The sequence below is a fragment of the Dermacentor andersoni genome, chromosome 1 (genome assembly GCF_023375885.2).
Source record: "Dermacentor andersoni chromosome 1, qqDerAnde1_hic_scaffold, whole genome shotgun sequence".
Classification (NCBI taxonomy): domain Eukaryota; kingdom Metazoa; phylum Arthropoda; class Arachnida; order Ixodida; family Ixodidae; genus Dermacentor; species Dermacentor andersoni.
In genome coordinates, this window is record NC_092814.1 from 284296919 (window position 1) to 284310222 (window position 13304).

Here is a 13304-nt window from a genome sequence, read left to right on the forward strand (position 1 = left end):
TGATATACATGCCCTGAATGTGAGGGTCAGAATAGGTACACTCATGCAATTAAGTGAATGAAAATACATTTTATGACTTGCAAGGTATACTGATCTCATTACTGCTATGTTGGACGCTAGATTATTCTAGAGAAATTATCATACAGTGAGACACTAGTAATAGAGGGAAGGGAGTCATATCGAGTCTGCTAGAAGATGACAGGGAAGAACACCCAACCCTTTATGCTCGTCGAAAGTTGTCCTTGAGAGAAGAAACCTACAGTGCCTCAGAAAAGATTGAAACATAATTTTATACTGATGTAGTTTTGACAGATGTCTTGAAAGAATGGATGCTTTTGATGGAGTTGCATTCACCGAGAACTCTATTTCTCTATCAATTAAGTACAAGAAAGGTAAGATATCAATGAAATGTCTCAGCTGGTGTTTGCTGTTTTGTGGGAGGTTTGAGAGTTTCTCAAATGATTCCTGCCCCAGCATTTATGTACTGTGAGTCACTTTATTCGCGACCATCGAAAAGGGTGTACTAGCCATTCGAGTAGCATATATGTTGCTGGGCAAGTTGGTTCAAGTCTAGGGGGTGCATATATTAAAGTGAAGTGGAAGACTTAGTAGGAGGGAGCAGGAACAGAGCGAGCGCTGTGTTCTACTCCCTCCTACTAAGTATTTGTTTCCGCATCAAGCTAATGTGTACCCCCCAGCCATTTGAGATCTGCCTGTTCCTGGAGAAGCTGTTCAGAGTGTGCCAAAGGCAGTAGACCAGCTGTGAGCATGCCGTGTGTCCACAACGAATGAGTGACAGTTGCTGGCATCACGGTGTGACACAGGTCGTATGCGTGTCAAAAGTGATGCGACTTGAGCCACTCAGCCCATGCCTTATATAATTCCTAGGCCAGGACAATGCTTCAAAGAAAGTGTCCCCAGTGAGTCAAAATACAGCTGGTCTCGTTTGGTTGTTCTGCTGTGGGCACCTAGCACCACTATACTATATGGCGCACAGAAAGACGGGGTGCAGCCAAATCCATCTTTTGTTGTACCACAAAACCTGGTACCCACATTGAAAAAGGGTACTGCAAGTCATCATCTGTTTTGTTCTATCGGGCAAGTCGGCCTAATTAAAGGTTTGGGGAAGGTGCAGCGTGCCATGTGCAGGCCTATAATATAGCCTTCCTTTTGCCCAGCTACTCCTCACAAGGGCAGAGCCTGCACCAAATTTTTTTACTGGTTGTAGACAGACCAGCAGAATTCCATGACTTTGGGGTCTAGGGGCAAAACCCATCTAAAGGAGTAGAACAAGCCATCATGTGACTTAATTCTTTCCCCTTACTTTTCTAACTGGAATTTTCTTGTACCTTACATAGCTTTTTGTTTTCAGTCTTTACCCTGCCATAACATTAGGCAACCATTTAGTTAAGTTTACCAGATTAATGTGTCCCTTCAACTTGTGTTGCTTCAACATGAAGGAGTGTGGACCTTTGGAGACCAACCTGGCAGAGGAATTAACATTGAGAGCACCCTGGAGCCTTAATGTGTTAAAACTTGAGGGACCTGATGAAAGCTGTGCTGTATTGTAAGTAGCTCAGCCATGGGAAGGAAGCGACTGCACAAGTATGTCCAAATTTATGCCACACTGTCATTTTTAAAATGTGACATATCACACCCTCACATTGAAAACATGAATGCTTTAGCTGCACAGACCTTTGCCGAGAGGTTATTCCACATCTGGCCATTCACCAAGGTGTAACTCCTTTGGGCTGCCACCTGTTCTGTCTGTTTCTTTTTTTTTACAATGAAGCTGTCTACGGCTACGTACCTACGGAAAAATTGTGGCAGCGAACATAAAATGCTTTGCACCAAAGCCAACTTTCTTGCGAATGCTCTGTAGCTCTGACTAATGTAGGTATCTTGGAAAAATACTGAAATTTGCTGCTAAGACTACTCTATCATTACGCCAAGTTTCACTTACTTGTCATTATGAATTAGTTCACAGTGAAGTTGTAAACGTTACAGATTTCCCATCTGCTGTCAATACATGGGCATCTAAGGAGGGAGTATGGTTACAGAAAATGGCTGTAACTCTTGTTTTATTGAAACTATTCCAAAACAAATTATATAACAATTAGCCACTAAAACGACTCTAACATTATGCCGAGTTTCATTTGCTTTTCATAATTACGTAGTTCACAGTGAAGTTGCATATTGTGGAATTCCATCTGCTGTCAATACATGGGCTTCTACAGGAGGGAAATGGACCGCCCCATGTTTGTCCGCTAGAATAAAGCTCTAGTCCTTCCAAACATCATTCAGCTAAATAACTAGGAAATATGCTCAACTGCAAATTACAAACAAACATGTTTTGTTTCGTGTACTCCTTTGGACTGTGCCCCGGTCAACACATATCGTCGCTCGCGTTGAGGCTCGGTTTAATGGCCACCTGCATCTAAACGGTGGTTCGTTGCAGCAGCGTCGACAACGCCTGCGTCTTTAGTGCAGCATCATAAAAGCCCTTCGGCGGTAGCTCTGTGTATGTATGACATAGTGCATGACGAAGTGCGCACCTGATATTTCTTTGTATTGCACATAAATGACATATACATAATTATATGTACAGTTACATCCCAGCAAAACTCTATACCAGCATAATTTATACCACCATAGCAGCTTCACCGGTCAACCACCTTCACAGGCTGGAATGGCTCCTCATTTTTTTTTCATTTTGAACTCTAAGGCAGTAACTTCAGAATGAAGTGTAGCTCCAGAATTTCCTGAATGATCTTTCGTAGAGCAAAGCCAACAAATTTTTTAGAGGAGTGAGATCTAAGACTTTTTTAGACATTAGAAGAACATCACGAACAGTGAGTAGAAATACAATTGAATGGCTCCATGGTTACTTGATAAAACAATTTCCTCCAGCATATAAAACAAAAAGAAAGCATGAACGTATCCACCAATCCAATATATTCTTAAAATTTTCACATGTAGAAGACACGAGGCACATACCACTGGAACACATGAAAAGAGAACAGTATATTTGTAGATTAAACAGTAATAAATACATGTTTGGTAACAGTAGAAACGTTGCTGACATGGATAATTTATAACACATAGAATAAGACAGGGAAGGGGCGAAGTGTCACAGGAATATTCAGTCTTTCACGCTATGTGTTGTGGCAATGTGCAGATACGTGTGGTGCTCACACCACAATGCTACTATTGCTTCCTGTGGGCAAGTGCTGTACAGTGTGGGTTCTGCACAGCTAGGCTCAACATGTGGCATGTCTGCAGAAAGCCCATGCTGTGCTTACAAACTTGTCTTCTACAGCTGGCAACAAGTGTAACTATCAGTTTTCGAAATCTCTCTCGAACCCATGCGCATAGCCATGCTGGTAGACACAACATATTGGTATACAGTATGTGCAAGCATAAAAATGAAAACCAAGTGCAAATTGACTTGCAGCAAGGGCAAAAAAGTGTTCCTGTTGTTGGTGCAGTAACGACAGGATGAGCCAATTCAAAGGTGGGTGTCAAGTATTTATAATATGTACATGTGACACAATGTAAAATATGCACCAATAAGGCTGAGCAAGAAAAAAAGAAAGTTGTGATTAATGAGAATGCAGTTCGAAGAATGACATGAAAAAAGAATTCCAGCGTCTGGAACAACATTTTGTTGGGAAGCCTAGAAATGCCCTACACATGCAATTTGGAAATGAGCCAACTAAACAGAAATGCATTCTCCCCAGCAGCACAGATTGTCACAATAACATTGCTGTGGCAGCTGGCCTATTCACTGCAAAAGTCTACAGCTTTTGCAAAACATATTTTTGTTTTGTAAGATGACAAAATGATTGGACAATGGTGAAAAAGCCAAAAAGAGCACGGACACTATGAAAGGCAACTGTTATAGGGAAAAATGGTGTTTACAGGTTTCCAAACTGTGCATGAGAACATTAAGGCTTGCATCCCTCTGAACGGTAGCTAGCTTAGGATCAAATATAAGTGCACCTGTAGGTTTAATAAATGCTTAGAGGCGAAACTAACATGGAATAAAATGAACTGAATATAACACATCAAAATTTCAGAAATTTCCTTCGGCAGAGACACTGACCAAAAGCTTGATCCTTGTTTGTGTCAAATCTATATTGCGGCAAATGATGCCGAATCCAAAATGTATTGAAAATACAGTCACAGAAGTTCATTCTTTAACCCAACATAGTGAACACTGTCTTCCTGTTCCACAATGCAGCAATGCCACAGCTTTGTTAGATATTGCACTAGAATGCACATTAGGCAGACATATATGAAACATATTTTGTGAACTTGAAAGTCATTCAGGCAATATTTCCATGACAATATAGACTACAAAGACCTGGTTAGCAAACACTGAACAATGAATGAACAGTCCAGCATGAAATTTAGAAAAATCTGTCATTAAAAACATTTGTAGCAAGGAAATAACAATGAGTAAGCATTCATCAATGCTTACTTATAAGAAAGAAACCTGCACACATGCAAGTACATTGGTATGTACACACTCCATTCTTAAATTACAAATTATTACAATTACATATTACATGACAAGAACATTATACCTATGAAGAGGACGTGACATGAATGGACTGTCTGAAACTCATGTTTTTACTGTATCGTAATGAAATTGGTGATCTTGTGAACAACGTTAATATATCAGATTTCCTATAAAGAAATACAGAGTTTGCTACTTTCTGTACTATATGTTTTTGACCTTTGTGGTAAGCCAGTTGTGTTCATTGGTTTCTTCTACATTGATCAGCTTATTACTCTGCTCATCATTTGCAGTTTAACAAAGCTACAAGTGTATAATAATACATTTCTCTATGTTTTTCACTGCTTGCGTCTATAGTAAAATAAAAAAAAAATTGCACAATAGGTTGGTTCAAGCACGACCTTGGCTGCAAATAGCTCATTGTCACTTTTCAAAACTTTGTATCCATGTACCATTCATCAAGGACAGTACATTTTTTTGAGATAGGACACTACTCAATAAAAGTGCATTTTCAAATCAATCCTTAATTTCTTTTGCTCCCTCAAGATGCCATTGTGCTCATTTGTTCTTGCTTTTGTCTCCAAACTAGTCAGGCATTTTACTGCTCCTATGCATACAGCAGTAGTAGCAGCTCATTAAGGGTGCACATTACGTGAGGAACAAAGGAAACAACACTATATAGTGGAGTCTATCTTTGCAGTGGGAGTATGCCAGGGTTCCCATATGGCAAAACATACAGACACACACAAAAAAAAATTCAATGCATTTGAACCAAGAAAGTGACAGCAGATGCATGTGGCAAGCTTGTAAGGAGTATACAACTCAATAATAAGTCAGTGTACGTTAAATTTGGTGTCATACACAATTTTGGGCATAAGAGTAATATGCGCTCATTAGGTTAATGCAACATTAAAATGTACCTTGAAAGGTCAATAAAACTAAGTCGAGCCGTTTATTTACTCAAGTTGGCTGCCTTGAAGTTTGTCAGTTGTGCTTCGTGCCAAAGTTATTCCAAGTGCTTTACAAGCATGTCAATATACTATTAACTGTCATAATAGCTGACATTGTCAGCTGATATAGATAACAAAATATTTGCTAACTCTCGAAACTGTGAGCCTATGATAAACATTCAGTGAGATCCTATGGGGCACCTGCAGTCACTTATTCTCATTTTCTTATGACAAATTCCTCAGATGTAGAAAGTGCATGGTGTACTTCAGAATTTCATTCAGTGTTTCATAATAAATAACTGCATTAGAATGTTCAAAGATTACCAGCACCGCCGGCTAGTTCTTTGCTAATATTGATTTATAATAACTATCGTATTTTCCGTTCTATTAGCCGTACCTTTGTATAAGTCGCCCCCCCCCCCCCCCCTCAAAACGGCAGTTTTTCCGAAAAACATGTATACATAGTTGCATCAGTGTATAAGATGCACCTGTTCGTTCGGTAAGCGATAAAAAAAAAATACAGTGACATTTTACTTCGTGAAAGCAAGGCACGCGCATGCATTGCAAACAATGATATGGTCACTCCAGGCGCATTTCTGCCGTCGTGGTCGCCACGATGCTCCGTATAAGGGCGATAACATCGTCACCACACGCAGTATGCTGCATGTACGTTCGAGTGAAAGCGAGCGAAGGTGAGCCGAATCGCGCACAAGGGAGGAAAGCGGGAAGACAGCGCGGGTGGGAGGGGGGCTTGTACTCTGGTAGCAACTGCGTAGTTTTCACTGCGGAACGCGCGTACCGTATCTCGAAAGCGATTTGCAGACGCGACAATTTTGGAGTCTGCCGATTCGCGGTCGGCCTGCCGCCGCTTGCGTCGCTGCTCCGTCCTTCTCGCACGGCGCTCGGCAACTCGATCCGGTACTTCCATAGCGCGCACACAAACCGCAGCAACTGCCAGAAGTCAACCCAGCACGCTTCGCGTGACCATTCAGATTCAAATCCAATCAGATTTTGATGCCAGCTTTTTTCAGAAAAAAAAAAAAAACGTATATAAGTCGCACCGTTCTATAAGACGCCCCTACGAAAAATTCAGAAAAAAACCGCGACTTATACACCGGAAAATACGGTACACTGATTGCCACATTTCGATAAGACAGCCACGAATCTCCTGCCGCTGATGATTCAGGTGGGCTCTCACGGTGTAAAAATGCTCCGTACATGAGGTAGAGAAGTGCCAATCGATCACTGAGACATGGCAAGACTATGTACAGATGAGGCACAAACATTAGCAACTTTACAGTGTACATACATACAAAGTCACATGTACAAAGCAGCATGTCTGTGAACATTGAGAGAGCAAAGAAGCAGCTTGCTGCAAAGGAAATAAATAAGAATGCATCATACTAGAAATACAAAGAGAAGACATCATGACATCTAAACACTATACATATACAACTGTATAATATAAGTGCCATCATAAAGTCAGTTCATAGGTAACAAGTGACAGGCAGACTAATGGACAGAAACACCAGTTTTCAAGTCTGGGCTCAAACAAACCAAATGTTTTTTTGCGTCTGCAACAAGTGTTCAAGGATCACTGTCTACAAGTGCCGTGTACAGGCCTTGCATGCATCACTAAAAATACATAGGGAACAAAGGTTGACACCAAATAAAGCTTATGCTAATTATATAGCACAATAGGTACTGGCACATAGTCCAAGTTAAAGATGGTACCAAACGCATCTATGTAATGTTTAAGGCTAAATAGAAAAAGGAACTTTTTTCTTGTGCTATGCCGTACCTGACATGCACTTTAAGGTGGACGCAAGCGATAAATTTCAGAGATAAAAAAGCAATTTTACGAGGGAAAAGAAACACGAAGACTCATTTAAGCTTCCCTTTCAGTGTTACATCTATCAAGAAAAGAAAAGATAAGAGGAGGGGTGGTGTTGCTTTAGAGGTTTGACACGGTGAAGGACATTATGGCAGCTGCAGGCATTGCATGCTTGACAGGGTGCATTAATCTGTAAGCTACAGAAAAAAACTTGAGAAAGTGGAATTATTATGCTCGCAACTCAGAATAAACTAGGGACTGTATTTTGTAGCAATACATTCCATGTTTTCATTCTGTTGCCCTATATCATTGGCTTGGATGCTGCCATGCCACCATTGTCATTGGGATCAACCTCTCGGTGCAACGGATAAGAAATGAATAATGAAATAAAGCATTACAAAATGCTACTTTAGGTCAACTTTCATTTCTAGGTTGAAGCTAAGAAAAATGTACACTTGAGTCCTCCTGCACCTTCTCTGGCAGAACAAGGAAAATTGAGAGATTACAAACATGGTGCACCTTTTTGTGATGATTTGCAACATGCAGTGTGGAACACAAAAGTTGATTCAGGTAAAATCTGTTCCAATAGGCTCCAGTTACCACACAACTTTTTTCTCACAGCCCACACTACTGGTACAAGTAACGAATAAACAGTGGAAAAACTTTGAATGTAAAAAGGAAAACAAAGAAAAGCATCACAACTACAATTCAACAGCACAATTCCAGAAACAACAGCTTTATAGCGAGCTTTATGTGGAACACTCTACAGAGCATGTATCCTGAAAAAATTTCCCGCCTCTCAGTTCCACCACGTGGGCTGTCTAATGTTTAATAAAATGATACCAATCTGTACTGAGTTCTGTGCTCAATATAATAGCAAAATCAGCAAATTGCACCAGTGCACAGCGGGGCACCCTGGGGCGACGATGATTGGATGAAACGACGAATTGGGGTGCTCCGGTGCACACCAGTGCCATCTGACAAATTCGCCATAAGTGATCTTGAATAAATAGCTAGTCTCTCAACAACCTCGATGTACATGATTTTCACAGCAGTTTCTCTATCATTTTAAAGAAACTGGTTGTCTGTTTTAAGCAGGCAGTTGGCCATCTAAACCTGCATGAGTGGTTTTTGGGAGGCTGTGCTAATTCGAAAGTGCAGTACATGTCTTGAGTACAGGTTACATCTCTGGAATAATTAGAAAACTCCACTAGAACATTTTGATAAAATGGCTTCAATAACCTCTTCTTGCAGAGAATATTACAATCTATGTGCTAAATCCACTCTTTGCCCTCTCTGTGGGTGAAACTTCAGTCTGACTCTTCCACCAACTCTAAGCTCACCAGTTGAACTAAAATACAACCAATACAAAGATGCTACTGCTCATGAAAAGCAGAGACTAGACTTTTAAATAAAATTATGTATGCAACTTTTCTTTAACTTGCCTAGATTTCTCAGTTGAGGAGCAGTGAAAAACAATCGCCACTACTCAATATAATTAAGTTTACGTAGCCTCGTGCAAACTGCTACAGTCCAACAAGTGATCTGATACTAATGAGCAGACCAAGTGTTACAACTTGAAAACTTGCTTCAAAAATTGGTCATAGATGTATGTAGTGGCATCTTGCTGCTAGCTTTGCTTGATAGTGATGTAGAATCGTAAACCCATGTCCATTGTGAGCATATCTGCCACAGGCCTTGCTATTTCTGCTCCTTGTCAGTGAAAGGTGATGGTGCTTTAAAACAGGCTCTTACGGCAATGCCACCTTTAAAAAATGTTATGAAAACAAAGATTGTGAGCTTGCTTTCATATCACGGACCAAGCCACTCTGGGACATAGATTCAATATCACTGCATAGGTAAGCAGTTGTCAAACATGTAATACAAAATACTGCTGGCTAGGAAAAATGGAGCTCAAATTTCTCACAAGTTGGTAGTGAAGGTACACTTGCAAATTGCTTATCACAAGTACATGGTTTTAAATGCACTTCCACTAAGTGATTGCACAGTATATGCCACGCTGCAGACACAACATATGAGATGGCTCAACAAACATGTATACCATTGCTCTGCATTACTCGATCCAGTGACTGCAGGCAGTGATGCAGAGTTTTTTTTTTTTAACTGCAAGCCCCACTATAGATGGTGAACACCAGCACACAAGGACTTGGAAGCAGGACAGCATCCTCATTTTTACGGTGTTTAACAGTGTCATTTCATCACATGATGGCACTGCACTAAAGTACGGACTTTGCATTTATTGACAGGCCTTAAATCTCCTGTCTCGTATATGAATATTTTTTTTTATGTATGTGTGAAGGGCAGGTCTGCCCTGGCTGCCTGTTTTTAGCATGTCAGGAGTGCTGTGGATTGGCACTGTAACAATGCATGGTCCGAGCCAGCCATGTTGAACCAATGCTACAGCCAAGCTGTAGGTGAAGGGTCCGGAGATCCCATTGGCGAAACATGTGAGCTTGTGAAGTTGTCTTCACCTGCTGACCATGAGGACATGTGGTGCAGCAACACAATGCAGATTACTGAACATGCCACATAGCTGGCCAAGCTGAGTGTTGGTGCCTTATGTTTTTTTCTTGGCATCAGGATCATCACTATCGCTACGATCGCCATTGATGTCTGCAGCATGCGCATCAGCCAGCCGTTTCCACTCCATGCGGTTGAGCTCGACACCTTCCAGCAGGGGGTATAACCGGTCATTCAGTGCAGAGAATGACTGTGGAATGAAAAGAAGCAACAGCAAAATGTCACTTGCATGAGACTGGCTAGCAAACTTTCTTGCTATGTAGGGGCATAGAATAAGCTTTAAAATAAACTTATACATTTGAAGATGATAGGTGAACACACTGGAAATTAGGTAATAAAGTAATGACTGATATGGCTTGGGCACACAGTGAGAATTCATGAAAGCTACATTTGCGAAAAAACAGTGACTGTCAACTTTTTTTTTGGTAAGAGGAAATGAAGCTGGCCTAAAAAGACCTAGAGAGTTCAATATCCAAAAAATGATATTATTTAGCCCAAAAAAAAAATAATAACAACGTAGGTGACTGATATGGCAAAGTGACACTCACTTTCACTTTTCACATTACATATAAACCACCCCTACACAAAAGCATAAAACTGTAACTACCTTAGTTTTTTACTGTATAATTGCATTCACAAGCAGTCTTCTCAAATTTTATGGTTACAGTTCTTTGCAATACATACAGTAGCACCTCGTTGATATATTCCTGTGTGTTACGTTTTCCCCACTCATATGCTCTGAAGTACAAGTTCCATTTTGTTTCCTAAGTTATATGTATTAGCATCTCATCTGCTATGTTTCTCTTCTTTGTCGTTACGTCCAAAAGCTATGACAATGCCTCCATTGGCTGCTGCATGTCGCTGCATGCTGAAAACGGTCACATTGCAGAACCTGCCAAGCGGCATAGAACGATTGGCATTGCCATGCTCAGGTTGTTCGCTGGTCACAGATTTAAACACGGCTCACAAAGTTGAAAGCCCAGAGAAGGTGGACAGAGGCACAAGGGATTGCCTGACACTCCATGTTTCCAGATGCTGTCTCATGACCTTTAATACCTTGTGGGGTTACTCCAATACACAAAGCTGCATGGAAACTGAAAACAGGCTGTGAGTGCTTGAAGGCTGTTCTTATTAAAGATTTGACTCAAGCACCAGATGGAAATCACAAGTTTCAAATAGTCGAGAAGAAAGGGGGTTAATTGAGGGGCCCGATTTTTATTAGTCATATCATAAGAAGCCAACAAACACTGACACCAAGGACAACATAGGGGAAATTACTCGTGCTTAGTAAATGAAATAGAGAAATTATAAATTAATGGAAATTAAAGTGCACGAAAAAACAACTTGCCTCAGGTGGGAACCAAACCCACATCCTTCGCATTTTGCGTGCGATGCTCTACCAATTGAGCTACCGCGGCGCTGTTTCCCCATCCACTTTCTTGGGTATTTATGTGTCTTAGTAGAACCCTGGGAGTGTTAGCCAGCGCCACCACTCACAGACCTTGGCGGCGGACGTGGAACGTCCTTTTTGCCGCAGGCGTCACGAGAACGTGATCTTTTTGGGTGAAGGCAACTGGTCAATAAACCCACATATGCTACCTGAAGGCATCAATGTTGCCGGATTCGAGACCCTCGTTATGTGATAAACGAGAAGAAAGGGGGTTAACCGAGGGACACATAAATACCCAAGAAAGTGGATGGGGAAACAGTGCCGCGGTAGCTCAATTGGTAGAGCATCGCACGCGAAATACGAAGGTTGTGGGTTCGGTTCCCACCTGCGGCAAGTTGTTTTTTCATCTACTTTAATTTCCATTAATTTATCGCTTCTTTATTTCTTTTACTAAGCACGAGTAATTTCCCCTATGTTGTCCTTGGTGTCAGTGTTTGTTGGCTTCTTATGATAAGTTTCACATAGTGTGATTCACAGCTACAACCAGGGTGTCAAACCGTACCTGAACCATGACCTGAACCTGAATTTTAGCTGGAATTGAACCTGAGCCGAATTTGAACCAAAAAAAATAACGGCGGTTATTGCTTTGCCACAAAATAGTTCAAACATATAGAGTGCTCCATAGATAAGAAATTGTTTGAAATATTTACTTCTTCAGTTGACACACCCCGCTAGTCGATTGTTACAATTCACGAGTTGCAGTGTGTGTAAGGATGGGGATAGATCTAGGTAGAGACGCTTGCACTTCTGAACCCCACCATGCCAGTTCTGTCCCACGGCCGAAACTTTGTTTCAGGGGCTCTGCAGTATGACCGTTTCTGTTGAAGCTCCCAATTCAGCCATTATAGGTCAGCTTGCTACTATGACTATATAAACCATAATACGCACAGGCCAGGATCCATGGAGAACAAAAACGATGGTGTTTGAGAAGGAAAAATAGCAAATCAAACAAGTTTGTCAATACAGCTTATTTAACAATAACACTGCGGTCGATAATATGAACGTCGTCATCATCTCAGCACATAGCAACGAGGTGCTTAGTAGCATGGGAAATGTGCTTTTTATTGAGTGCTATGGTTCAACATATGCTTGTCTCCTACAAGCAGATTATAATGCTCTTCTATTTAAAAAAGTATTTCCTGGGGCACAATGCACGTGATTTGGACTTTTTTGTTCACGCGTAGTCAGCACGTGACTCTGTGCCACATGCAGTTGTGTAAGAAAGAATGTTGCAGTATATAGCACGAACTGTCGTTGTGCATCGTTCAGAAACATCAATGTCCTCACCTGCTTTTATAATTAAAAAAAAAAAAAGATGAAAACTGAGCGAGCTGTCAATTGCTAGTTTCTTTCTATGGTACATACTAGAAGTTTGCCGTTTTAATTTATGTAATACAATGTGAATGTGTGGTCTCTTTTACAAAGAAAAACGCACAAAAGGTGTACAACAACAACAAAAAATTGACCCAGCAATGAAACTGCGCGGCCGCTGTTCACGTTGTCAGCATCTCGATCAACGCCTGAATCTACGCTCCATCCTCAAGGCCAATTCTTATAGTTTCATTTGAATACTATAATGTACAAAAACAGTTCTTGTAGTCACAGGGAAAAGACTCATGCAAATGGAGACTTGTCTAAATGATTTTTGTTTAGCAGGACCATAGTTGTTGGACAGCTAGACGATTGAGTTCCTGAGAAAACACATGGTGGAGGTTCCTTACGCAAAACAGCTACCAACTGTCGATTAAGCATGCATTGTCTTAGGTAGCCTATGAATTTGCTGTCTCGATTTAGGCAAAGCAATTTATTTGACCCATATCAACATGTTTGGATTCCTTCAAAATGATGCACTGTGCTACAGTATTGCCTTTATCGCTTTAAACGAGCATTATACTCTACTAAATACATCTGGGACGTGCTTTTTCCCTTTTTTCATTACTTTTATTGTCCTTGCAGGCACCAAGATGTGATCATATTGTATCTCATCTGGTGCACATGTATCAAATA

At 40.9% G+C, this 13304-nt stretch overlaps 1 protein-coding gene and 1 non-coding gene across 4 annotated transcripts in view; both read right to left on the reverse strand.

Annotated features, from left to right (window-relative positions):
- Positions 1-2934: 2934 nt before the first annotated feature.
- Positions 2935-13304, reverse strand: part of Pde11 (Phosphodiesterase 11) — a 255259-nt gene continuing 244889 nt past the window's right edge. For all 3 annotated transcript variants that reach the window (XM_050195768.3, XM_050195769.3, XM_050195770.3), the window contains one exon: positions 2935-10037. In XM_050195768.3, coding sequence (XP_050051725.1) covers positions 9885-10037 — 153 coding nt within the window. In that variant the 3' untranslated portion in view covers positions 2935-9884. The remainder of the gene's footprint in view (positions 10038-13304) is intronic.
- Positions 11193-11265, reverse strand: TRNAL-CAA (transfer RNA leucine (anticodon CAA)). Its single transcript has one exon. It is a non-coding gene; the product is annotated as a tRNA-Leu (tRNA).